This window comes from Trichoplusia ni, chromosome 9 (genome assembly GCF_003590095.1).
Source record: "Trichoplusia ni isolate ovarian cell line Hi5 chromosome 9, tn1, whole genome shotgun sequence".
Taxonomy (NCBI): Eukaryota; Metazoa; Arthropoda; class Insecta; order Lepidoptera; family Noctuidae; genus Trichoplusia; species Trichoplusia ni.
Window position 1 is genome coordinate 8,416,040 of NC_039486.1, and position 24,800 is coordinate 8,440,839.

The 24,800-nt window shown below is 34.7% G+C and overlaps 2 protein-coding genes across 6 annotated transcripts; one reads left to right on the forward strand and one right to left on the reverse strand.

The window, feature by feature from the left end:
• Positions 1-560: 560 nt before the first annotated feature.
• Positions 561-18,280, forward strand: LOC113497167 (zinc metalloprotease ZmpB-like). 4 transcript variants are annotated; one of them, XM_026876575.1, is made up of 7 exons: positions 561-711; positions 6,394-6,577; positions 7,271-7,459; positions 7,599-7,721; positions 13,541-13,906; positions 16,554-16,631; positions 16,746-18,280. In XM_026876575.1, exons 2-7 carry the CDS (start codon positions 6,407-6,409, stop codon positions 16,782-16,784), a joined length of 966 nt encoding a protein of 321 aa, XP_026732376.1. In that variant the 5' UTR covers positions 561-711; positions 6,394-6,406; the 3' UTR covers positions 16,785-18,280. The 4 variants fall into 4 exon arrangements, with proteins under 4 accessions (XP_026732376.1, XP_026732377.1, XP_026732378.1 ...); XM_026876576.1 differs by lacking the exon at positions 561-711 and adding an exon at positions 4,258-4,329 and having other exon boundaries at positions 16,746-18,277; XM_026876577.1 differs by lacking the exon at positions 561-711 and adding an exon at positions 4,396-5,338.
• Positions 18,281-18,448: 168 nt separating this feature from the next.
• On the reverse strand, positions 18,449-23,200 carry LOC113497166. Of its 2 annotated transcripts, XM_026876573.1 has the most exons (3): positions 22,407-23,200; positions 21,794-21,895; positions 20,706-21,511 (listed from the first exon to the last, which is right to left on the reverse strand). In XM_026876573.1, exons 1-3 carry the CDS (start codon positions 22,495-22,497, stop codon positions 20,913-20,915), a joined length of 792 nt encoding a protein of 263 aa, XP_026732374.1. In that variant the 5' UTR covers positions 22,498-23,200; the 3' UTR covers positions 20,706-20,912. The 2 variants fall into 2 exon arrangements, with proteins under 2 accessions (XP_026732373.1, XP_026732374.1); XM_026876572.1 differs by having other exon boundaries at positions 18,449-21,895.
• Between the last annotated feature and the right edge of the window lie 1,600 nt (positions 23,201-24,800).

Sequence of the window (24,800 nt, forward strand, 5' to 3'; positions counted from 1 at the left end):
TTTTGAATTTTGTTTAAATTAATTATTTTGCACAAGCACTGTCAAAAGTTGCTTGAAATACTAATATTGTTTTCTTTTTATTATTTTGAGAGAATTTTGTTAATGCGCACGCAAAAGAAACAGGATCGGTTTGTAAATTTTATAAAGATATGTTTCGTAACTCGTTCTCAAGTCACTTCACAGTTATAAAGATTAAATTCTTTCATTAATTAAATTTCGTTATAAAATATTAAAGACACACATGATTCTCTATTTCGTAAATGCACAAAGGAAGGATAATGGGTGAAGATAATAAGGACATTTTATAGGAACTTTTTTATTTAAATATGAATCAGACATTTATAGCTTTAAGAACAATTTGGGCTTGAGTTTGTCTGTCCAATAAATTTATAATAATTTTATTATCATCTCCATCTTATTTTCATACAAATGTTGCGACTAAGTTATCGTGTAAAGGAGCCATTCTCTTGTCCTTTATGTTGGTGGATAGATTTTAGTATTTTACATTCCGTTTGTATAGTTGGCTGCATTGCAGTGAAGCGTCTTGATTGCAGGAACCAATCGCAAGCCAGTTAAAATTTTGAATTATTTTCGAGGTGGGGATTTCGTCCTGCCGCCATATTGTGTTGGGCTGTGAGTGCTGGAAGTGAATATTTTAAGTATTTCAGTGTAAATTCTTTGTTAATATATTTCGGATTGATAAGCCTTAAGGTAATCATCAATTTAATATTAGTTTTTGTCATAAGAATTGTTACTATTTTAATTACTGTAAGACCTTATAACAAGCCGGCTCACATCAATTCAGCATCGGCAAGCACATCGGTGCAAGTTATCCACCAACTTACCTACTTACTTAAAAAAAAAATAAGTCCATTACGTACGGTAATTATTATCTTTTAAGTCTGGGTACAGCACGATCATCAAAAAGTATTTAGATACGTAGTTTCGACAAGCATCAATGTAAATGAATCGTAATTTGAATTTACATATTAGTTTACTCGCCTTTCCAGTCCGGTACAAGCTTCGAGCATCATATATTATGTATTTTGCTGAACATGAATGAAAAAGTTATATTCTAACATAGATATATATGCTTTTTAGTCAAAGAACATGTAGGTATCATAAACAGAAATTTCTATTCGACAAATTCCGGTAAAAAGGTACGTTCTTTGTGATTAACAACGGAACGATGAATCATCGTTGTGACTAACTGGGGGAGACAGAAACTTTAAAATAAGGGTGCACTAGGTGTTGTTACCTACCTAACTTTGAACCATAATGTGTGAATATATTTAAGGCTGTTGTTAGTTAAATTCCGAAATCGCATAATACGATATCAAAGTTCTACCAGTAGCATTTGAACTCGAACAATGACACGTTCTGTTCCCTATAAACTCGGCAGAGATAAGCTTTCAATAATGTTTGTGTACCTTGTCATTGTGAAATTATCTTGAGACTCGTTTAGTCTTTGTCTCCAGTTAATGACATTAATACCTATGTATTTTTATATACAATACTAAATTTGATCAAGTGTTAACGTTTACTGTATAATAGTATTCAGCCAAGTAACTTAGCTTACATGCCACCATAAAGTGAATATGTCTAGGCAAAGGTTATCACTGAGATGGTAAAAAAATGTATAGGTAGTGTCTTAAATGGTTTTAAATAAATGCTTATCGAACTTTCGCCCAGGCTTGCTCTTAACTTTGGGTTTTTTTTCTATCTGTAAGGAAATGGGGTGTGGTTAAATTAGGGAAAGAAGTAAGAGCGATAATCAATATATAAAGGCAAAGCTAGGAAAAAAATTGCGGTACATAGCCTCATCGAATTGTAGGTTTTAGATGAGTCTGTATATAGCAAATTTGTCCAGGAAATAACCTGCTGATATCGCCACGCCCTTAGGGAACTTCACCAAACCTACTCTAATACTACATAGACTCGTAACAGAAAAAAAAAACAATGAATTAGCAAAAGTTAAAATTGCCTTGAGTTACTGCCTATTTAATACAAAAATAAATTACATTACTAGAGATAGTGGAAAATAAAAACCAATTCATAAATAAAAAATAGTTACAACTATCTTAAATAGGTGCATAAAATAACAGCAGTAAAGTAATTATTTAAAGTGGGGCAGTTAGAAGTTGTTTTCGTGCCTGACTGATTATGCTAAGTAGTCTTTGTATACGAAAACTGCGAATATCGACGATTATCTTGAACCTTGACGACTGGTTAGCCTCTTAAAGCTCGCGCTACGGAACCATTGAAAACTTTATTATCAACATACCTACTTACGTTAAAGGAAGAAATATTTGTATGAATTAGTAACTTGCATCTTTTTACGACTATCCTTAAGCTTAATCACCAAGAAACTCTTGTCTGACAAAAATTGTATGCCTAGGTACCTTGAAATCACCTTTCGTTGTAGTCATCTTAAAAAATTACTTGCTCCTGTCTCCGCAAAATTAAACAAAGTAGTGTTGGAAAAACTGTTTTTAATTTTACAGGAATTTTCATAGTTTCTGTACCTTAGCCTCTTGGCAAAAAAGAGCACCAGAGAGGCGACTAAAATCTTTTATTTATAAATCATACAATCAAATTCTCTGTCTGGCACTAAAAATACGAAACAAAAATATTGGATAGATGTCTCGTAAAAAGGTACCAATAGAGACATGAATGGATCAATCACATCAATTAATTTTAATCTACTAGGATACGTACAATACAAATCTCAATACAAAGTATTAGGATACATTGTATTGTTATTTGTGTTCATGTACTTAGTTAAATAATCCGAATTTAGTTGTCGTTGTTCCTTACCTATATAAGCCTTAATCTGTTGTTAGGAAAATGTTAAACAAAGTGCAATCCTTGATCTCTTATCTTTAACCTACTATTTGCAACATCCTTGTATTAAACACGATTTACCGAAAACTTAGAAGGAGATCTCGTAATTGATTAAATAGTTATTTAGCCAAAATGTTGTATGCTAGGTACTATTTGCCAACAAAAAATAATGGCAATAAGTGTTAATTTTTAGAATGTGTATAAAGATTTTTCTAAAACCTGCTGCACCATAATAGCTTGAAAATTGAAGTAGTATTGATTGCATATTTCTGTTGATAGTGTCTTTGTAACATATAATAAGCAGAATTTTAATGCTCGTGTAGTTTTCAAATAACGATTCTTAATATGAAGCGGCTGAAGAGCAACGCATGTTTCCTCTTCATTGTATAAGATAAAGTAACTATTTCTATTTACGAATTCCAGTAAAAAAATATGTCGTACATTACAATGAATAAAGGTACAACCATGAAAATCTTGTAATGAGTCATAGAGTGTTACGGCAAGGAAAAACGACAAAAACACAAAAGCCATCATCCGAAAACAACTAAGGAATAGTGTTGTTTTCGGATGACTAATTCATTAATGTTGAATATTTTATATTTATGATCTATGTGAATAAGTAATCACAGCGAATCATAATTCATTATTGAATTGTAATATAATTTTTCCTGTTGCTCATAATATGTGACCGGTGCAATGTTACTTGTGGTTTGTGTCCGCAACTGGCCGCCGCTATCGATTTTCCACTTACCGTGCACGTGTCGCATACGGGCATGAGGGTGGTATACGGCACATGATTGTATGCACTCCTTGCTTGTAATTGTATTATATCAAAGTTAATCTGCTTTATTTGATTTACGTTGTGTGCACAAGAACATAACTTCGTCCGTACCGAAACTGCGGCTTGGAAATACTTAGTTGCAATTTCTTCCTACAAACATGTATGAACTGATTTCAATTATTAAAAACAGATTTATCTGTGGACTTTAAATTAAAACAAGAATAAAGTACCATACCAATATAATTTTCTAACTCATGAAATTCTTCGTATCGCAGAAAGTGATTTCCGCTTTCTTTCGCCATGCGTGTACTTAAACATTCAAAGACACTGAAGTTGAAAATAAATGCCTGATGTGACTAAACTTAAAAACTTAGATTTAAATATTTGGTGTTATAGGTAGTATACATATAAAATACATATTGAGCTTAGTGGCGTGCCATGGAAGAGGCAAATGTCCAGCAGTGGACTAAAACGGGCTGATGATGATACGATACTTATTAAATTTTTAAGATACATGCATTTGATTGGTCCCCATATAAAAGGCTTAGCCTTAATATTACATACACAACTAAAATCATAAAATCTCGAGGGCCGAGATTTAAATGTTAAGTTAGTTTGATCAAATGCCAATACAAGATAAATTAAAAATATAGAATAATCTCAATAGCCTGGACAAAATAGTCTTTACATGAGCAAATACCCAGGTAAAATAGTTGATTTGCTTAACTTGCTTTATTATTTAGCAGCTTTAGCGCGAAACAAAAGAGAAGTATATGAATAAAAATGGGGTCTAGTTTTCTCTGCGATGTTAACGCAGTTTATAATTATACCGTACCCTTGTATCAATCGATACACAAGTTTAATGTTTTTACTTTTAAATCATTTACTCGTCGTTATTACGTCGACCTTGAATAAACCCAAGCCAAGGTCGTCGATACACTTCAGCTCTCATACGAAATGAAACCAGCCCTACTACAGAGAGAGCCTCCTATTGTATTACTTACGACAATAATAAGTTCGGGTTGACTGGTTATGCCTAAAAAACTTTATGTAGAAGAGAGGGGGAAGTACATGCTGGGTCAATAACCTGAGTCAACGCGTGAACCAATTTGAAATAACTCCCCATCATGACATGACGGACGCTCTCAGCGCAACGTTCGCTGTACGATCAAGGACAAAGGATAATATAGTGTGTATAATTGCTACTACATGAAGCATAATAGTGTTTGCTAGGGCTCATTACACGTATTTTTTATTCCGGCATTGTTCTGTTATTGATTTTAAAATATCTACCAGGTGTAACTTAGTCAACTCCATGAATATATTGTAATTGTACAACCGAGATTGCTAAAACAGATTTGTCATGCTAATAGCATTATTTTATAGTACTCACCAACCTATTCTGTTCTGTAATTATTTTTGCCTCGCAGTGAATGTTTGTGCAGAGATAAGAATCGAGTCCTGCGTGACTAATGTCACAGCTATTTATATTTGTATTGAGAGTAACGAGTGGGATAATGAACGATAAAGTCAACGATGCGCTAGGAATTCGGTCCACTGCTAATGATCAATGTGAACAATAACCATATGCGGCTTGTTCAACTCTCAGTTTCATTTTAACCGTCGCGATACTTGTGTGGTTCTTGGCTACTGTATAAGAGTGCGTTACATTACTAAACAGTTAAAAATAAACATCAAAATACAACACTACTGGTTAGTATAATAATAATTGAAGAAACATTTTTTAATTATTCTCATAATTGTTATATGAATCAGTAGCTTATTGTTATGATGATTCAGTGAATCATCTGTAGCATGCAGTAAAATACCAAGTATGTGTTAGTCATAAAATAAAGTCTAATTGCGAATAGGAAACAATAGAACGACTTTATTTAAAGGAAAAAATATTTTTATGTGCCTTGGCTCTGAAAATTTCGATTAATGTGTGTCAACATCACACCGTGTAATGAAATAGTACTGTGATGCATCTTCATGCACCAACGCCGAGAGGTGTTATTTCGGGCGGCAGTTACATTTATTTCAAGCATGTTCCCAGCACCGTGACCCACTGACGTGCTTTGTATTCCAATTTGGTTCCTTCTCATACCTGAATTATTTATTTTTATCTCGCATAACAAATATTGATTTATTTACATTAGACAATACGTGCATTAGTAAAGGTATGTATGGACATCGACATTAAATGGTTTATTCTGCTTTTGTTACTTTGTTGGATATATACTACAAAACAGGTCCTTAGCTACGTTTTAACTTCCGCTTACCGAGTATAAACGTCTAATTGTGATATATTGGTTTATTAACTATTTATTCTCATTGTGCTTGTAAATAATTTATAACCGACTAATTAACTGAACTCTAAAGATAAGGATAAAGGCTCTTCCTAATATATCGTAGGAAACTTAAAAATATACCATATAGCCGCAAGCACAATACAGAATTGACAATAGTTTCACAAAAAGTATATTATAGCGCTAACTCTATGTTCTATATTTAAACAAAACTTCTATGCAGGTAGCTGCTAAACCTGCTGTTATATCAGGTAAACGACTTTTTTCAAGACTGTTGAATCAATTTAGTATTTAAATAAGTATGGTATTTCTGTCACGTACAAATATTCTAAAATACCCCGGGCGGAAGTGGTTATTGGTACATACATAGTTTCGTGGAATACTAAAGCTGCTATACTCATCAAACATAATTCTTCTCTGTATGTGCTAATAATAGAAGCAATGGTGTTTTATAAACAGGCCGTCAGCAAGCATGGGTGCTAAGCAAAGTAAGCGCTCCGTTGATATAAGCGGCAAAGAAGCGGAGGGTGCGGGCGAGGTTGCCGTGGCGGGCGCCGGCGGCGAGGGCCGCGTGGAGCAGCTCGCGGACATGGACGCGCTCAAACCACAGCTCAATGGCGATGCGCACATACACGAACAATCGGTAATCGCAACACTTCATTATTGTAGCCTAATTATAATACCCTTGAGTGCATGCGTACCAATGAGTGTACGCATCACGCATGTACTCACTATTGTTATGATAAATGATAACAACGATCACTATTTTGTTAAGGTGGCCTTGAATTTAAATATTTACAGTCGTCATATTACTGCTTCAACAACAACTTACCCGTAGGATGTAGTTTAATAATTTTGAAAACATTTAAGATAAATCAAGCCCTCAGCTTTTTTGCTACATAAATCTGCGGAGTAAATAATTGTATGTGCTAAGTCAATCACCGGAAATTCATGTATTTCACGTTATAATTATAACCATACTCGTTTTCTTTTTTCTATATATGTATTTATGAATAGATTTTTACAATTACTCTATTTTCATTGTTAAAACATGCCAGATAGTTTGGTGTATCTGTTTGTTTACTGATTAAGCAAATTAAAGGACCGTCATTATTTTCTATCCATTAGACATCATTTATTGTATTCCATTAATGTACAAATATCTGTTCTTGAAGCACGTTAAATCTACATTAGATAGTAAGGTAATAGAATATAAATGATACCGAATAATTTTAAACAAGTGAAAAAATATAACATGGCTATTAATGTAAAAAAAAAAATGATTTTACCATCGGTGTTGTCATAATTTAAATTGTTCGTGGTTTTTATTTTATAGGAAAAACAAAAAGATCTGGACAGTGGCACCCCCGAAAACGAAAAGGATGCCACTACAGAGAAAGAAACCAAACAGCCAGAGGAGGAAAAAGAAGCTGCGCCCTTAACAAACGGAGAAAGTGAGCCAAAAGTGGAAAACGGTGACTCCACGCCGACACCCGAGGACGGGAAGAAACCCAAAAAGGAAAAGGTGAGCAACAATATTTTAGCCATTGTTACGATTTAATTGACATAACAATATCTAACTTGTGTTCACTACAACTTTGCACGTGTTTGCCTCTAGCTATTATTTAGTTGTACTATTATTAACCCGAGCATGTCATGGGCAGGTCAAGAAGAAATGGTCGCTTAGATCGATCAGTTTCAGCAGAAAGGATAAGCCCAAACAAGAGAAAAAGCAAAAAGATGAAGAACCTAAAACAAATGGAGAACCAGAAAAAGTGCCAGAGGAGGTAAATATAAATCTATTTTTATTATCAAGTAGATAATACCTAAAAACAAAGTTTACCTGAAGTCATGTACCTAAAGATCCTGAATCTTGCTATAATTTGTATTAACATATCTCGTCCGATAGTACACAGAAATTAACAATGCTCTTAACCACTACATTAATGCCTTCATGATAATATGTACTCTATGTTAATTGTAACTACTATTTTAGGCCTAAGATACAACTAATTGCGTTAAACCATTCAAAGTCATTGGCCTCTATATTGTAAAAATTATGAATATAAGAAATGGCACACACATGTGGCCGAAACTGGTGCTCGGGAGATCGAATTGACGCTTGCCTTATGAGCCATATCGCACGTCCTAGAAATAACTTTTATGTATAAAGATACAATTTTTTTAGAACTATTTACTTCTTAATTATGGGTAATATACGAGATAAGATTTTGTTGCAAATAACCTTAATTATAGTAAAACTTCCAATTTAAACAATTATTTTGTTAATTGTTTCTATTGCAATAAATCGTTTGCGAGACGACCTTGCGATCAGACCTACTAGAAACCAACGATTTCTATGACAAGTAACTATTGCGACGTAGTGCATTGCACCCAAACCGGCGCAGCGCGAGGAACAATGCGCATTATAATTCAAAGTGGTGCTATATCCGTGCTAACCAAACGTGAGCCGCCATTGTCGTCGGCGATATCACCCTATTAGTGATTCTTAATTCATTGACGCTTTTGGCGACAATTACTCTAATAACAACTTATAGAAATTGGTTAAAAAAAAAAGAAGAGTTACGTTTGGATTACCCTACACTCTAAATCGTGTTTATTTTTCTAAACGATTAAAGAAGGAAAAAATTACATCTGAGAGCTCGTGAAAAGGATTATAAATCCTAAAACGTAACAGTAAACAAGTAACGTATCCATCAGTGTATTTCCGTTGCACCTTAACTTCTTAACTGTACGGATTTGTCGTTAGAAAGCTATTGTGGTTAGAGGTTAGGCTAGATAAAATTTTAAAGACTTTCCTAGATCCTAAAAGAATGGTCAAAAAATAAAATTCACAGTTTCTTATTTTATTATATATAAATCTCGTGTCACAATGTTCGTCCTCAATGGACTCCTAAACCACTGAACCGATTATAATAAAATTCGCACACCATGTGCAGTTCGATCCAACTTGAGAGATAGGATAGTTTAAATCTCAAGTTATAGTAGCAATTTCTTCTAACCGCGCGGACGAAGTCGCGGGCAGCAGCTAGTTTTATTATAAGATACCTGCCGCGTTCGCTGCGATCGAGATGGTTGCTGCCCTCTATTTTGTGTAATGACATAAGTTATGAACAGTTGCATTTAGAGTGGTTATTCGGTGTCTTCTACATAGGGTCTAAGTCTTTTAAAAGATTCACATAAGAGTTAAGTAGAGCTATTGCTAATTGCTGCAACCTCACCTAAGAAATTATAATAAATATACCAAATTCAAGTTAGTACTGGTACTGGTCTTTTGGATAGAAATTATTTTTTGTTAAGTAAGTTTATATAAACACACTTTATATGATTTTAAGTGTGTTTTATATTATTAACGAAAGAACCTGTATTTATTTAAAGCGAACGCTGACCCAGGTCCATAGGATTTAGATTAAAAAAAAATGAATTTGAAATTTGGTTTGTTCTATTCTGTTACGCTTGAGTTCTTGAGTTCTAACTATAATGATTGACATTATGATATTTTTTTATTTGTATTAAGTCCATTATGATCTTATAAAATGGTATCGGTGTGGCGATGACGCAAGGGCGAGGTTTGCATTAGGAAACAAGTTTGTGGAGTGCAAAATAAAATTAGCAGTCCTTGGCAGGTTTTGCGACGCTACTCGTGGGCGGGTTGGTCCGCAGTCCGGACGGGTTACGAGACTGATACGTAGGAGGTCGGCAAACCGCTTTTCCTTGTACAACCTTGTTTAACCATAGAACGTGGTGGTGTTATTATAGAAACACGGCATTCATTTATTCTTCGCTTGGAATATCACTATATCCTAACTCAACTAAGAAAATTTTTCAGTTAAACTTAAAGTTGGTCTTGTAACTATAAAAATTAAAGCAGGATTTGCATTACAGTTGTTTGTGTTTGTCAATTTTAATATGTCACGTGATCTTGCATAGCTTGAACAATGCGTCGTACTCTGGGTGATGTAGCCTGTAGGTATCAAAACTGACTACTGGTAAAGGAAACATGATGAACATTATACTGCTCAGATTGCATGTTTATTGAATGACGTTAGTAGCGGCGGCGGCGGCGACTTGTCCACGGCGGTCCATCCGTTGTATTTTCATAATACGACGACTGAATAGTGCATTGACATAACAAGGGAGGGCTCAGTTTCCTCTATTGACACGCTATTGTGTGAAAAATTTGTAATGACACCTTATTGTGTAGATATTTATTAATGTAACGCCCATAATAACTCTACATCCTTAACTTATAAATAAACATAATTATGTATATCCTAACGCTTTTATTGATTACGTAACAAGCGCCTGGTTTACCAGAGCTTTCGCTGTGCGTGAAAGTGTTTTCTACAAACCAGCGTTACTTCTAATATAAAAAAACCCTTTTGTTATGTAAGTCAATTTCACATATTTTTTGGATAATTTATTTCCCTCAGTAAACTCGATTATTATAGCTACATTGACATAAAGTATAGACGCCAGCAGTTATAAGTTACAATCGGTGCCAAGACAGGGCGTTCAACCTCTGATAGCAGCCACGTATGATGACTACATACTTGTTTATATGACACTAGTGCATATAATATTGTATACAGTTCGCGATGCTATCTTCTCCGTTATTTATTGCCATCGCAAATTGCTCGCGTCCGCCGGTCACACGATGCCTAATACTTCTGCTGAGATCTCTCTGAGGTAGTTGGGACGTTATTATTTGGGTTAAGCCACCTACCAAATCAGAGTACAGAGTCATCGCGCCTATATTTATAAATTACAGTGAACTATCACCGAACTAATGTACGTTTATAATAGTTATTGTGTTGAGTATGTTTTATTTTATCAATAATTTATTCGAATTTTAGGTATATAAATTATCCTAAGCATTGTTATTTAACGGATGGACCTAATTTACTGTCAAAGTAATTTAAAATTCATGATTCGAACATCGACACGAGCTGTGTTTTGGAGCGGAAAATCATTACCGTAGCCAGACGTTCATGGTATTGTATGGCATTTAGTGAGTCACCTTTTCTGTCGCATACTTTACTGTTACTTTTCGGATTAGCCAACGCGACGTCTGCATAGACGAGCCCGCAAATATACGGCTCTAATCATGTGATAAAATAATCATTATTATATGAACGAACGGCAATCAACTCGAAGATGGAATTCGCTCATTCACACATTACACATTATTCAACTTAGTATGTTATGGTTTCCAGAGGAATGTACGACGTACATTTATAAATATATTTTAAAGACTCATTATCAATAACTCTCGCAAGTAATAAAGACGGGTAAAATAGTATACAGTACTTATGTCGTGAAACTTGTTATGAGTAGGTTGTTAGCGATATTCGTTTTCCTTTTATTTGTTTTCAATAGGAAAGTTGGCGAGTAAATGTAGGTAGAAACCTTATAATTTGCAATTCAATTGTTGAAATAAACCAGCAGGTTGTGTTAATTTATTATTGTAATTTAGGTATAGATAATGTTAATTACTGTACCATAGAAGGTTATGTTAGTTACTGCTAAGAGCTATAAAATATTTTAATATTATTAAAGCTTAAAGTAAAGACCGTAATTTAAACTTTTCGCTTAATAAATAATCAACGATGTTATAGGGTAGTTTGGTTTAGTATAATATATTTGGTCGAGGTACTTATTGAATAATCATACGGTTGATCCTGTTCAAGTTTAACCGTTAGCTTCCCGGCCTCGCGACTATGACTCGATGCCGAAGTGAGCACCATTGTTCATGGTGCCGTTCGTTCCGGACGACGATCGTGTTTTTGTTTCGGAACATGACCGGTACTGCGCTGTTAAATAGTCACCTTTGTATACACTACATATTCTATTTATTCATGTTGTTCGCAAGCGCGTCTGATGATTAATTTCCTGTTCAAAGTGATGATAGGTTTTTAGTTAGTTCAATTTTAGTTACCTTTTTTTACGTTTCGTTACGTTTTGTTACGTTTTTGCATCTGAGTACAGAAATGTAGTAGTTATACACTGAACTACGGCGGGTTTATTTTAACAATTCTATAAAATACCTATTCGTCTCTATTTTCAATGTAAGCATCTGTCACACATAGCTTTCGCTAACAGCTTTCGGGTCAATGCACGGGCCTCAATCGCTTAATACTTGAAATCATAATAACAAGCGAATAGGTATGTAGCATGATAAGTAGTTTACTTTTATTTCTTTGTGTTTATGAAGTCGATTACTTTATATGAAACATCAGTGATCATAATAATAAACCTAGATTTTTATTCCTTATAAGCCAGCAAGTCTATAATAGTCTGATATCTTGGTATTTATTTTTAATTAGCTTTAAGTTTGTATATTTCATTAAACCGCAGTGTATGTTGTCTAAATATCCAACCTCGGACCATTTTTGATGTATTATAAAATTTAGGCTAAAGTCAAACTTGATAGAACTGAGAAATTTTTCATTCGATACTTTTATTATTTCAATACTCAAATAAATAAATGATGTATTTTTTTTATTTGAACATTAAACAATTTATAATTATTGGTTTGGTTATACCGGTAGGTTCAGGGGCAGGGTAAAATAATTCGGTTCCTTCGTTAGCTACTTACTAACACTAAACCCTTAATGATTAGGAAGAAAACATTAACACATATCCTTATTTTCGTTACCATTGCACACATGCGACGCGGTCTTTCGTTTCTTTGTTGTACAAAATTTCTTTTTAAAAATCGGTATACGATGTCAATCAAGTCTTACTGTCAATAAGTACTTTAAAAATATTTTTAGCAATGCAATTAATAGTTAGTAAACGCGTAGGGGGGGTTAGGCATGTCGCTCTACCTCTGCATGTTCGAACGCAAATGACGAATCGGTTAATGGTATAAATATAAGTATGTGCACACTTGGTTGTATCTTTCTACATCAGTAAACAAATACGGCCTTGCTTACTGGTATCATTTTATGATTGCCACAACCCTGCGGTTAAAGATCGAAGAATATGAAATAAAATATCGAGATGATAATCGAGTACACGGATATGGATGAATCAAAGATTTACAATGCACTCGTTATTTAGCTAATTAAATGTAAAAAAAACATTCTTGGTATTTTTAATACAAATTGTATTGGGCAAGTTTTCTTTCTTTGTTGAATGCATCCTTCATTCAAAATAATAACTAAACTCGCTATTAAAAACATTGGTACCTGTAAAAAAATAATTTACCTATCTTAGCTAGCTGTTCTTTGCCAGCCCTATTGATATTGTAACCTAATATGTCATGAGCACTGGAGGGTAACTGTTTATCTAAAAATGAGCGGCAACCGTCCGTTACAGAAAATAGTACTATAAATTATATTGCGCATGCTAATCTCCCTTCAGTCTCAGTACAGATTACGCGAGTAAAACGTCTTAATTTTAACCATGGCCGATGATAAGGTATTTGCGCGCTCCTTGTTGTCTCCTTTATAGTGTTTATATGTGTTACACGGTTGTAGACTATGTCCATGAATTTTATTTCAACAATAAATTACATACATTTTCACAAATTTTAGTACATAAATATTTGAATAATTAACTTATTTGTTACCGTTTGTAGACGGCCGAAGTCGCTCCGGAAACCGCTGTTAACGAAACCGCTGAAGAAGTGAAGACTGAAAGCGAAGTTAAAGATGAGAAAACCCCCGAAACCCCTGTAACGGAACCTATCACGAATGGCAGCTCTGCGCCCGAGACACCTAAGGAGGAAAGCCCCATAGTCGAAGAACCCACTGCACCTAGCTCTGACCCTGACAGGTCCGAGCCTCAAGCTGAAACCCAACCCGAGCAGTTACCAGTCAATGGGCTTTCTCTAGAGGAGCCTGAAAAAGAAACTCCTTCAGAAGTTGAAAAAAATGAAGAGAGCAAAGAAGAAACCACCGCCGAAACGACCGAAATTGTACCTGAAATTTCCGTCAAAAAAGAGGTTTGTGTTGAACAAATGCCTTTGATTGATTCCACGCCTCCACCACTCCCCGCGAATCCTCCTCCTTCATCTGTGGCATCCTTTGCTGCCACCACAATGGCACCAGAAACGACAGATGCTTCGCTAGCTAACACCGCTGATAACGCAATTCCACCACCACCACCACCCTCTGACCCAATCACAACAGATAATCTTGATGAACCCACCCCTAAGTCCGAAAATGAATTAACCTCTGCCCAACCTATAAGTAATGAAGCCCCGCTTCCAATAAATGATGTAAGCGAGGAAAGTTCGGTATTAGTAGCTCAAACGCCTCAAACTTTAGAAGAAAACGAACCTAAGGAAACACGTTCAGATGATAATGTTCCTTTAGAAGATAAAGATGTACCCACTGACGTTGAAGATGTCGTGAACACTGAGACCGCAGCAATTGAAGAGTCAATAATAAATAAAGATAACGAAGAAACATCCGATAACACTGAAGTGGATATACCGGCGCCTCCATCTGAAGTCTTGGACCTACCGGAAGATGAGGCTGACGTCCCTAATTCCATAGAAGATTTACCCTCTCCCCCATCACCAATTTGTGAGGATGTGGATGATGTTATTGCAGAGAATGATATTATTAAGGAGAACATTGATAACACACAGGTGCCGATCCCTGAAGCAAATGAAATTTTGATTAATTCTAATCACATATCGGAAGTTGTGGAAAATTCCTCTTCCTATCCGGAAAAGGATGTAGTGAACGATAACGCGCTAGACGCTGAAAAAGCCCTTAAGACCAAATCTAAAGACTCGCTAGGAAACTTGATTGAAACTATCGAGTGCAATGGCAACGTCGAACATGACAAGTTGATCACAGAAAATGAGATTGACACAATTCCACCGACTAATCCTAAAGAAATCGCCACCATAGAGTCTGGTAGGACGATGACACCCCCCGAGGAGTCGTTGCCGCCGCCAGTCTCGGAGGCGGGACTGCCGCCGCCGCCCGCGCAGAGTGGCTCGCCGCCCGCCTCCCCGCAGCCGCCGGCCGACGCGCCCGCTGCCACGCCACAGGTGAATACCGTCCGGACACTCTTGCTCTTGTAGTGGAATTAGCTCTGTATTTTAAGAAGCGTTTGATATACCCCGTTAACAGTTCTCGTATTTAGTTTCATGTGCATTTCTTACCAGCATGTGTGGACCGTCAATAACCAGAAGAATCATAAGTGTGATCAATATGATACAGACAGAATAAGAATACAGCCAGCGGCTGCGTTCCTATCCTTTCCCCTTCCTTTTCGCTTGAACTACAGAAATATTAAGAAAACGATTAATATGCTAGCATGGTGATTTATAATATGCTTTCGTGCTAACACAATACTGTTAGTTAAGTCATTTTAATTTTATATGTTCTAAAAATGATTTGTTCTGTTCCACATTACTTAAACATTAGATTTCAATATTTTGTGTTCGCGCTAAGGTGACATTTTTGCCTTCCATTTAAAAATCTTTATAAGGGCTAAATTACAAAAAAGAAAAATAGGAACCTAATAAAATGACGATATATCTAATTTAAGTATTAGTCCTTTTTTATCGCCAAATTAAAAAAGGAGAAGTTATGATTAATATCAATAATTATGATTAATAATAATAATAATATGCCTAGTGATTTAGACTATTTTTTTGTTGACTTTAAGGAATTTAATCCTTGGGCCGCAGATAGCTTTGATAATTAAAAAAAAATAAACGTTTAATAGTCATCTAAATGCTTGACACACGAGTTAAACTTTCGCGGAATCTAACCGTACACAGTCCTTATAGTTTTTATTTTATAAAATGAAATGATAATGAAATATTGGAATTATTACTTTTGGCTCAAGTACTCGGGTTGTGACATTACATTGGATAAACCAATGATTATGTTACAATACAAGAGAACAAGTGACAGAAAATCAACAGATTACACTGTGACTCCATCACTTAAATGCTGCAACGCGTGAAGTGTTCCAGCATAAAATTATTGAGAATCAGTAGCAAACGGCAATGAAAAAGGTCAACTTAACGCGGACAGAGCATTTCTTTATGTAGTGTAATATAGATAAAACTTTTTAAGTTTGTATTGATGAAAGCACTGTTATTTCAAGATGTTGGGTACCAAAATGTTTGTTGTTATTTAAAAGCTTCTAGACATAGATGAACAAGAGTTGCCTGATTTGGTTACTGCTGTCTAGTATATAATAAAGAAGATTTTTTATATGTTTGCGATGTTTTCGTTTTAAGATACCAAACATCTTTTAAAGACATGTACACCTCTACGCTAAATATATAATTCATTTAAGCACACGTTTATTACATAGTTTAACAGTGATCATAACGATGATACAAGCACGTTTGTAATGTCTAATAGCCATGCTTTCAACTTTTAACATACGGCCACAGCACTACACCTTACAAGCGTGTCACTCATGTAGATGGGCCTACATAGTATTATTTAAGAACTAAGACACATTTTAGACTTGGTAAAAAAATATGCGTTGTCAATTGCCTGCTGTATGACACATTGTTTGCTAGAGATTTGTTACGAGTTATTTGTTTCGCAAATAAATTTCTTCACCTTGCATCATATACCATTTTAAACAAAATTTTAATGTGATTGCAGGAACCCCTCGCCGTCAGCGACAAACTGGCGGAACTGATCCCTGAGGTCCCAGATGTGCCAGAACTCAAAACAGAAACGGTATAGTCGCATTATTTTAAATAATCAGGGTTTTCAGACAAGCGACGTCTAAACTAAATTAAAAATAATAATTCAATTTCTTACCAAGTGATTAAAATGTGTAATGATATTCAGTTGCAGGAGACAACGAGTGATGTGGCGGTGGCCAACTAAGCACCACAGGAGAGCGGAACCCATCGTCCACGACACGCTTGTGTCTAAAATGAGCCTTTAATTTATTTCAATTTAGTACTGTGGTGTATTGTCGAACTAAGTTCGATCAATAATTTACATTGTCAATAATGTGGTTTTAGTTCAGACGTGACGTTTCATATAGAATGATTATACTATAAGTTTAGCGTGCTTTGCTTCTATAAAATTAAGATTTTATACATTTTATTCGCTAGAATCGAGTTTTTTATAATTATATTACATTAACAAAGTTATATAGACAGTATACGGTGCGATAAGTTGGTGCCATTATTACAGGGGTATTAGTTTGACGTTGTCGCGTGTCGCTCCTTCTTAAATTAGCTCTCCCAAGTCGCTATTATATTCCAATAACAAATTATTGAGCAAGATAATTTGAACATTGTAAACATTTATGTATTCGAAACCAGAGTACAGCAGTATCTTATTATGTTCACGCTGTGCGTCATATTGAATAGAACATTTTATTCAGGTCGACCCCAAGGATTGTAGCAGTAGTATGTAAAGGCTTTTCCTACAATGAAGTCTTAAAATATAGATTTGTTCACACTTGTGACCTATCGCAGTGTAGTGTACCTTAAAACGAAAACAATTTAAAACATAATTGTGTCCTTAAATTAGATTCTTCGAAAATGAAATAGTAGTTTTTATATGAATTACACACTGAAGATGTATTGTGTTATTCTTCTGATTTAAAAAAAAATGTAGACGGTATGCATTGTTTACAGCAGTGTGCCATCAAGTGTAAACACACATGGAATCTTTTCAATCTTATTGAATACGATATGCAGACCCGTTAATGATGATAATGTTGTCATCAGTTGTAGTAAATATAATTCGAACATTATTATGTATATATGAACACATATATCATTTACTCGTATAACATACCTATCTAACCTGTTAATTGTCGAATTAAAGTTTGAAATTACTTTGTAAATTGTTAAGCATGAGGGATTATGATATTCTTTATTATCTCATTAGTGTATTTTATATTCACTGTGTTTAAATTTTAGTTTATTTTTAAGTTGTATAAATTTAGTATGTCAGCAGCTCTCTCTGTAAGGCAAGCTCATGAAATTTAAATTCCAGTAAGAGTCGGAAAGTTGCTCCTATGTCTAGTGAGATATGCAGTAAGGTCAAAATGTTTAGACTTTCTTCGTAAAAGTAGTGTGTGATTGTTGAATCTAAATTTGGTGGATGAGGATGGATAATCTATTATTATTATAAAAAAATGATATTCAGTGGCCAATTTTGTGATTACTATACAATTTGTAAACTTATACAGACATGATTATATTATACTATTTAGAATTGTAGCATGTGTAACGAGTTAGTAAAAGCAGCATGGTTATTATCAGCTGCCATTAGTGTATTGTTTTCCACCTCATTCATAAAATACAATTAGATGTCTTATAAGGTTTGATATTTCTATACAATATAAATCCGTGTCCAAATAATAAGCATATGATTTCAACATCATTTTTGTAATTTTATACATTTTTATGAAATTGAATGTGACACACTGCACGATTGGGAGAAGTACTCCAAGTATATAAACAGTAAACATGAGTGAGACATTCCATATCAAGTGCAAACTAGATTGTCTGAAATTCTGTAATAGAATATCGACGTCCCCGGGGAATAAACCGGTAATCGCAAAAATCAATTTTTACAGGAAAAATGTTTTAGTGTTTTTGGGGTATATCTCTTCAATAAAAGGTAATCCTGGCAACATTGTTTTATGACGGAAAAGCTAATTTTTACTCGAATAGTTTATAGTATTAAGTGTAACTATGAAACATACACAGTATTAGTTATGTACCAAAATACATATTGCCGAAAATGGTTTCATATAACTTTTAGGGTTTTGATATCCTACGATCCTGACTTATCAATATTATTCCAGTAATGTTTACTTACCGAATTATTCTTGTAATTTTCTTAAAAATCATAGGCATAATATTGCTTTACTGGATTATTAAACGTGTTTTTTCATTACAGAGTAAAATTGTAATGTTCAGTTACCGACTTATTGTGGTAAAATTTTCAATAACCATAAAAGAGTAAAGTAGTGTAACCCGTATTTTGTAGAAAATTTTTGGTATTCATATTATCGTAATCATTGAAAACGATTATGTAAAATAAATTCTATGTATTCTATGTAAAATAAATCTTTGAGGGAATAATTAAAGAAAACTCACAAAACTTATTAAAATTATGGCGTTTATTGGGAACAGAGTTCTCATAGAGATCACAAATTACAATCAGTAAAAGTATAAAAAAAGTAGCCAAGTAAAAACACTAATAATTAATCTTAACAACTAATCGGTATTATCAGTGGCATCGTCAATATCATCGCGATCATCACTATTTTCTACTGAAACTAAGGATTCATAAAATGCGTGGTAATATCGTGGAATCGCTCCACTATTGCACAAAGACAATAAATCTGTATGCAACGCCTTGCTTATAGGAAGAGGTTGATGATAAGCACGTGCCAATACAGTATCTTCTATCAGAGCGTCTGTCTTAGGTTTTCGCCCACGTCGTTTGGTTTGAAATGAATTTGAAATATTTAATTCAGAATATGCCTCATCAAAATCATATTTAAAGAAAACCTTGTCCTGTTGGGATGATGATACATGAATTTCCATTACATCAGACCAGCGTATCGTATTCCCATCTATATCACGACGCCAATTCAAAGGGTTTACTAATTTTTTTATGTCTAATATATCTGTTTGCTCCAATTCTTTCATAGTATATTTTTCTCCCGAGACTTTGGAGTTTAGAATTATATTATATATTTGGTCAGGTGTGTAAATAGACTTATTTCTCATGTTCCTCTCAATACAGGCATGCATCGAGTCTCCCTCGTTCTGGCTATGTCCAGTCTCGAAAAATCTGTGCGTTATAGACAAATTTAAAGATTTTACTGCATACGCATATAAAGCAAAAATGTACCTGTTCTTATTTTGGCCATAGCAACCATCCGAATAAAAATAGATCTTGTTAACACCTCGCTCCTGTTCACTCTTCAAGAATTGCAACAAACAACTCCCAATTTCTATGCAGCCTCGTTTTGCGATTTGGTAATGCCACACGTAGCAATATCCTTTTTTACGTAGAGCATCAAAAATAGTAAAATTGTACACAGGGTACTTGCGTTTGTAATGAAAAATGCCTACTGTGGATTGTGGAATACTTAACACTTTTTGCAGGTCGAAGATAGCAATTGTGCTATCGTTTTTGTCAATTGTCATCTTTTCTTCATGTTTAATTTGCCGAATTCTCTCTTTCCTACTTAAATGACGTCTATAGCTTTCTTCTAAAGACTCTTTCTCTGATGGACTGGCTTGTTCATATACAAAACATGTAGAGCATTGATCTTTTTTAGGCTTAAAAAATGAGTAGTTAAATTTTGTGTTAAAAATGGTTTCATATTGACGTTTTGTCGCCATCGTAACTTCAACATAATTTTGCTGTGGAAACCACTCAGTGTACAAACGATACATTTTTGATATGTTGAGGTCTTGTGACAAATATTGTCGAGTTGAGCTTTTTCTTGTATAATGAGACTCTACTTTAGGAAATAATGAAATATGCTTCTCAATACTCGATTCCGTGCTGGAGCTCATTTTTCGAGGTCTATTGGTGTGCTTGCCTCTTAAGTCTGTAATCCCTTCGTCTAATTTAAATTTTTCTATTGCTGTATATACCATTTGTTCATTAACTTTTAAAGTGTTTAGGAAAAATCTCTTACAAACAAGAAATTCTACATTATTTAAAGAAAAAAAATATTTTATAGTCTGTGTGCGATTATTTTTCCGTTCTAGAGTCATTCGTTTGATATTTTCGGTTTTAGTATGTCTAATAATATACATCCATTGGCGTTCTCGATCAGAAAGCTTATAAAATTTATCAAATAAGTCTTGCCTCTCTGAAGAAGTAAATTTGCTACCACAGTTCATTTTACATGAACACACAGGACCCATTACTTTTTGTGGATACTTATTCTTATTATGACAACCTTCGTAAGCCTGGCCAGCATTTTTAAGTAATTTGTTTTTTTTGCTAGACCACTGGTCTTCATTCATTGCACGTTTTCTCGTTCTTTTTTTTTTCATTGTGTGATGTGGAAGGTTCGTCTGAATTACTTGGCTCAAATTCTAATGAATTTTGTGTTAATTCAGTTCTAAAATTGGGATGTTCATTTTGGGAACTATCAGTTAGTGTGATATCAACAGACATGTTGACAGTTCTATTAACTTCGGGGGAGCTTTCAGGTTGCAATGTTTCTTCGAGTTCTCCAATTGACAGATTATCGGCTAAAGGATAACAAGGTACTAAACTTAAATTTGCAAATTGCTTTTCTTTATTGTACTGGACAGCATTAATTGTAGAATTTTGTTCATTATTCATTTTATAAATGGTGGTGGAAGAAGCGATGAAGTCGCTGTTCGTTAAAAGTAGCGATAAATTCGAAATAGTAGAGGGAGTATCAATTACTTTTGAGGTGTTCAAAATTCTATCTATGCATTGGGAATTTCCGCTATGACCCGAAAACGTACTTGATGGGCTATTGACTGGATTTCTTTCTGGACTTGGAACATATTCTGAACAATCTGGAGAAAAATCAGCATCACTCACATCTTTATCACAATCAGCGTATTTTTTCTTTGGTAGATCTGAAATAAAAAAATATTATTAAATAAACAATTGTCAAAAATTCTAAACTCAAAATCATGTTTTTGGAAAAAGAATATACTATAAAAGAGTTGGGAACTTAGGAGCAAACTGACGATAAAAAAAATTAAACCCGTTAAATTGGCGTCGTCGCGCTAACGATAAGAATACAATACGCTTTTGTGATGTAATTAAAATGTAAGTATCACAACAGGACAAGATTTTCCTTGTACCTATGTACAGATAATTATTAGTGAGAATTATATTCGTATGTACATACATACCTCGTAAATTATAATTAGTTATTGTTTCGATGGACAGTGATTCTACAGCTTTGCTCTCTTGCACGATATTAGCATAGTTCCCATTTGAAGTAAGTCCAGAACCTGAAAACACAATAAGTATAAGTTAGTTTGACGGCACAGTTGGCGCAGCGGTTAAGCAATTGACTTCTGCGCTCTGATTCGCGGGTTCGATTCCAGCACGAAACAAATATTTGTATGACCTACAGATAGTTGTTCCGGGTCTTGCAATTTGTGTATAATTAGAGGCACAATAGAAAGACAATAGGCGTGCGAGCGCCAACGTTTTCTCGAGGCTCCACAGTTTAAAGAGTATCCGACCCGGGAATTGAACCTGAGACCTCTTGCACAAAGTAGTATAAATTGGTAGTACAACTGCTTTCTGCAATCTTGTTGTGTCTCGCACACATTCCAACACGCAATACGTAGGGCAACAGGCAAATAGCTTAGTTAGTGGTCTCAAATGTTCATCAAAATATAATAGATACCAATCTATTCTTTTATCAAAATTAATACGGCTACTAATGCCAACGAATGTACATAATTATAAACTAAATACAATATTAATTTAATTACATAACATTTTGATACTTACTTGTTGCAACCTGATCGTCAGTATCGTCAATCATCATTAACATTCTTCTAACACGAGGGTTTTTTAAAGTACGATCTTGATTCGATGCCATAACACTTATTTTCTTTAGTTAATAAAATAATTATTATATCAACACGATGTAAGACGCTAAACTTTGCAACAAAAATCACGCACAATAGCTATTACATTAATAACGTCATGTCACTTTAGAACAACAAATGCAACTAACTCTCGTGATTCACGTAAACAAACTATTATTGCGTGCGCAATAATCTGTCGCAGTTTATTTCCGTGTTAAGAAAGAGATGCACTGACCATCGCGGACGCCGCATATTAGTATTAGTGTGCGTAATGTGCGTTACATGTAGAAACGCGTTCTTGAGCCGCCGAGCGCGAGCAAGTTACCGCCAATACGTATAGTAGGTATAAATTTATGTCCCGGATGATAACTGTAACAGTGCATTACCAAAAATGTCTACCACAGAATTCACGAGAATAAACCTGTAATCGCGTTAACCGGCTTTTTTTTGAAATATTTTACAGTAATATTACTTTACCGAAATGTAGCCACGGAATTTAATTAGTAATAATGTATTTCAAGATTGTTCTAGTAAATAAGAAATAGAAAATTTCCAAAGAACAAAAGTGTTATAAGGAAAACCGTTGGAAATTACCGCAGAATAAAATTGAAAAAAATTGCATAAGTGTATCCCGACCCATAGATACCGAAAATGGTATAACAGTAAAAAGTCCGTAATAGAATAATACAGGTTTATTCCTTGGGGGCGTCGATATACATTCTCTATTATTCTAAATCTCAATCCTTCGTAAACTGTCAGATCGATCTCATATTATAAGAACATCGATCGTTTATTTTGCAGTTGTCGCTTAAAAGTACCATTGGTGTTCTAATATATTCATAGATATATGTGAGTACCTACCTATACCAGATGTAAAATGTAATTCAATTTAGAAATGATACTGTAGATATTGGGTTGCCATTTGATAAGTCTCTAAGCCAGAAAAATATCACTCAACATTCTGCAATTTTTATCGAGAAACAATATAACTCGCCTATAAGAATCCCAAGACCATTATTTTTTCAGTAGTCATTACATTTTATTTTAAGGTTTTCTTACTACATAGGAAATGGTAACCCGAAATTGACTGAGTTTGATGTTATTCAAGAAAATTTACTTATTTGCTCATTATGCAATGTGGAATTTGTATGATAATTATAATAGGTAATTATGTTAATCCAATTATTGAACTTAATGTTGATGTGTGAATGTCTCTAATCAATAAATTGAAAAAACGAATCTCGCTTTTTAATCTCTTACCTAAGAATATGTGCTCTTAGAGAAGTGCATTTTTGCACCTGAATCGTGCCGATAGAAAAAAAACCTGCATAGATGTCTAATTATATGAATAGAGAACTAAAGGTGTGCCAAGATTTGCCCCAGGACTCCAGATACAGCTTTGAATAAAACATTACGAGGGAAAGGCTCTGTCTCTTGCCCTTCGCATCCATTTTTTTAATATCGTCGGTCCATCTCATCCTCGGCCAACCCAGTGTTGGCCGTCCAAGTCCTGGCCACCGTTCAGTTATAAATTTTACCTTAACTACGTTCAACAAATCTGGCTATATTTTAAGATGTCGTCTACTCTAGACACATGATACATTTCCGGGTCTTATAATTTGATTGGCCTTAGTCCTTCTGGGCCACATGGTCTCGGGACCATAAGTCATTGTGAGCAGATCACTTAAGTAGTAAGTCAGTTTCCACACTATATCACCCACATCAAATTCAACATTGAAAACCGGGATACACACTGATAAATTATTTGAAATTTAAGAGTCCGTTTAGTTGTTAGTTAGCATCCTACAAAAATGGCGCTTTCGATACTTACATGATGCAATTTTTCGATACACGTTCTACATTCCTGAAGGGATGCCGCGTCTTCTTCTTTTTGGTAGGTCCTACCCTTGAGCGTGTCTCTAATATCCAGCCTTTTTTACTGTTTTCAATACCAAGACTGTTAGCAACGCAAAGCCGCAGTACCCAACAGGTCCCCGTCGTGGGTGTTCTTAGTGAACGTCGCTAACGTAATTTTTATCGTGGCTCTGGCTGATGGCTGTTAAATCTCGCCAAAAAGGTAGAAAGCAGACACAACTCAAAAAAAATTAGCCCCTTCACGGAATCCTTTCAAATATACGATGGCCCTAGTGCACCCCACGTCAGGACGTATTGGATATCTTGGCCGACCTGGGCCTACGAAATATTGCCTGGTGAACCTGGTGTACTGCCAGGTTAGTCATAATTTTGAATGCTGTCGGAGTTTGTGTCAGATAATCATGTAGATGCAACTTCTCTAGGTTGGGAATATAATAAA

Coding starts and splice junctions, on each gene's coding strand:
- LOC113497167 (XM_026876574.1), top strand. CDS start 13,922: ATGCCTTTGATTGATTCCACGCCTCCACCACTCCCCGCGAATCCTCCT. Junction 14,969..16,553: donor CGCCCGCTGCCACGCCACAG/GTGAATACCGTC, acceptor ATGTGATTGCAG/GAACCCCTCGCCGTCAGCGA. Junction 16,632..16,745: donor CAGAACTCAAAACAGAAACG/GTATAGTCGCAT, acceptor AATGATATTCAG/TTGCAGGAGACAACGAGTGA.
- LOC113497166 (XM_026876572.1), bottom strand. CDS start 20,950: ATGAAAAAAAAAAGAACGAGAAAACGTGCAATGAATGAAGACCAGTGG.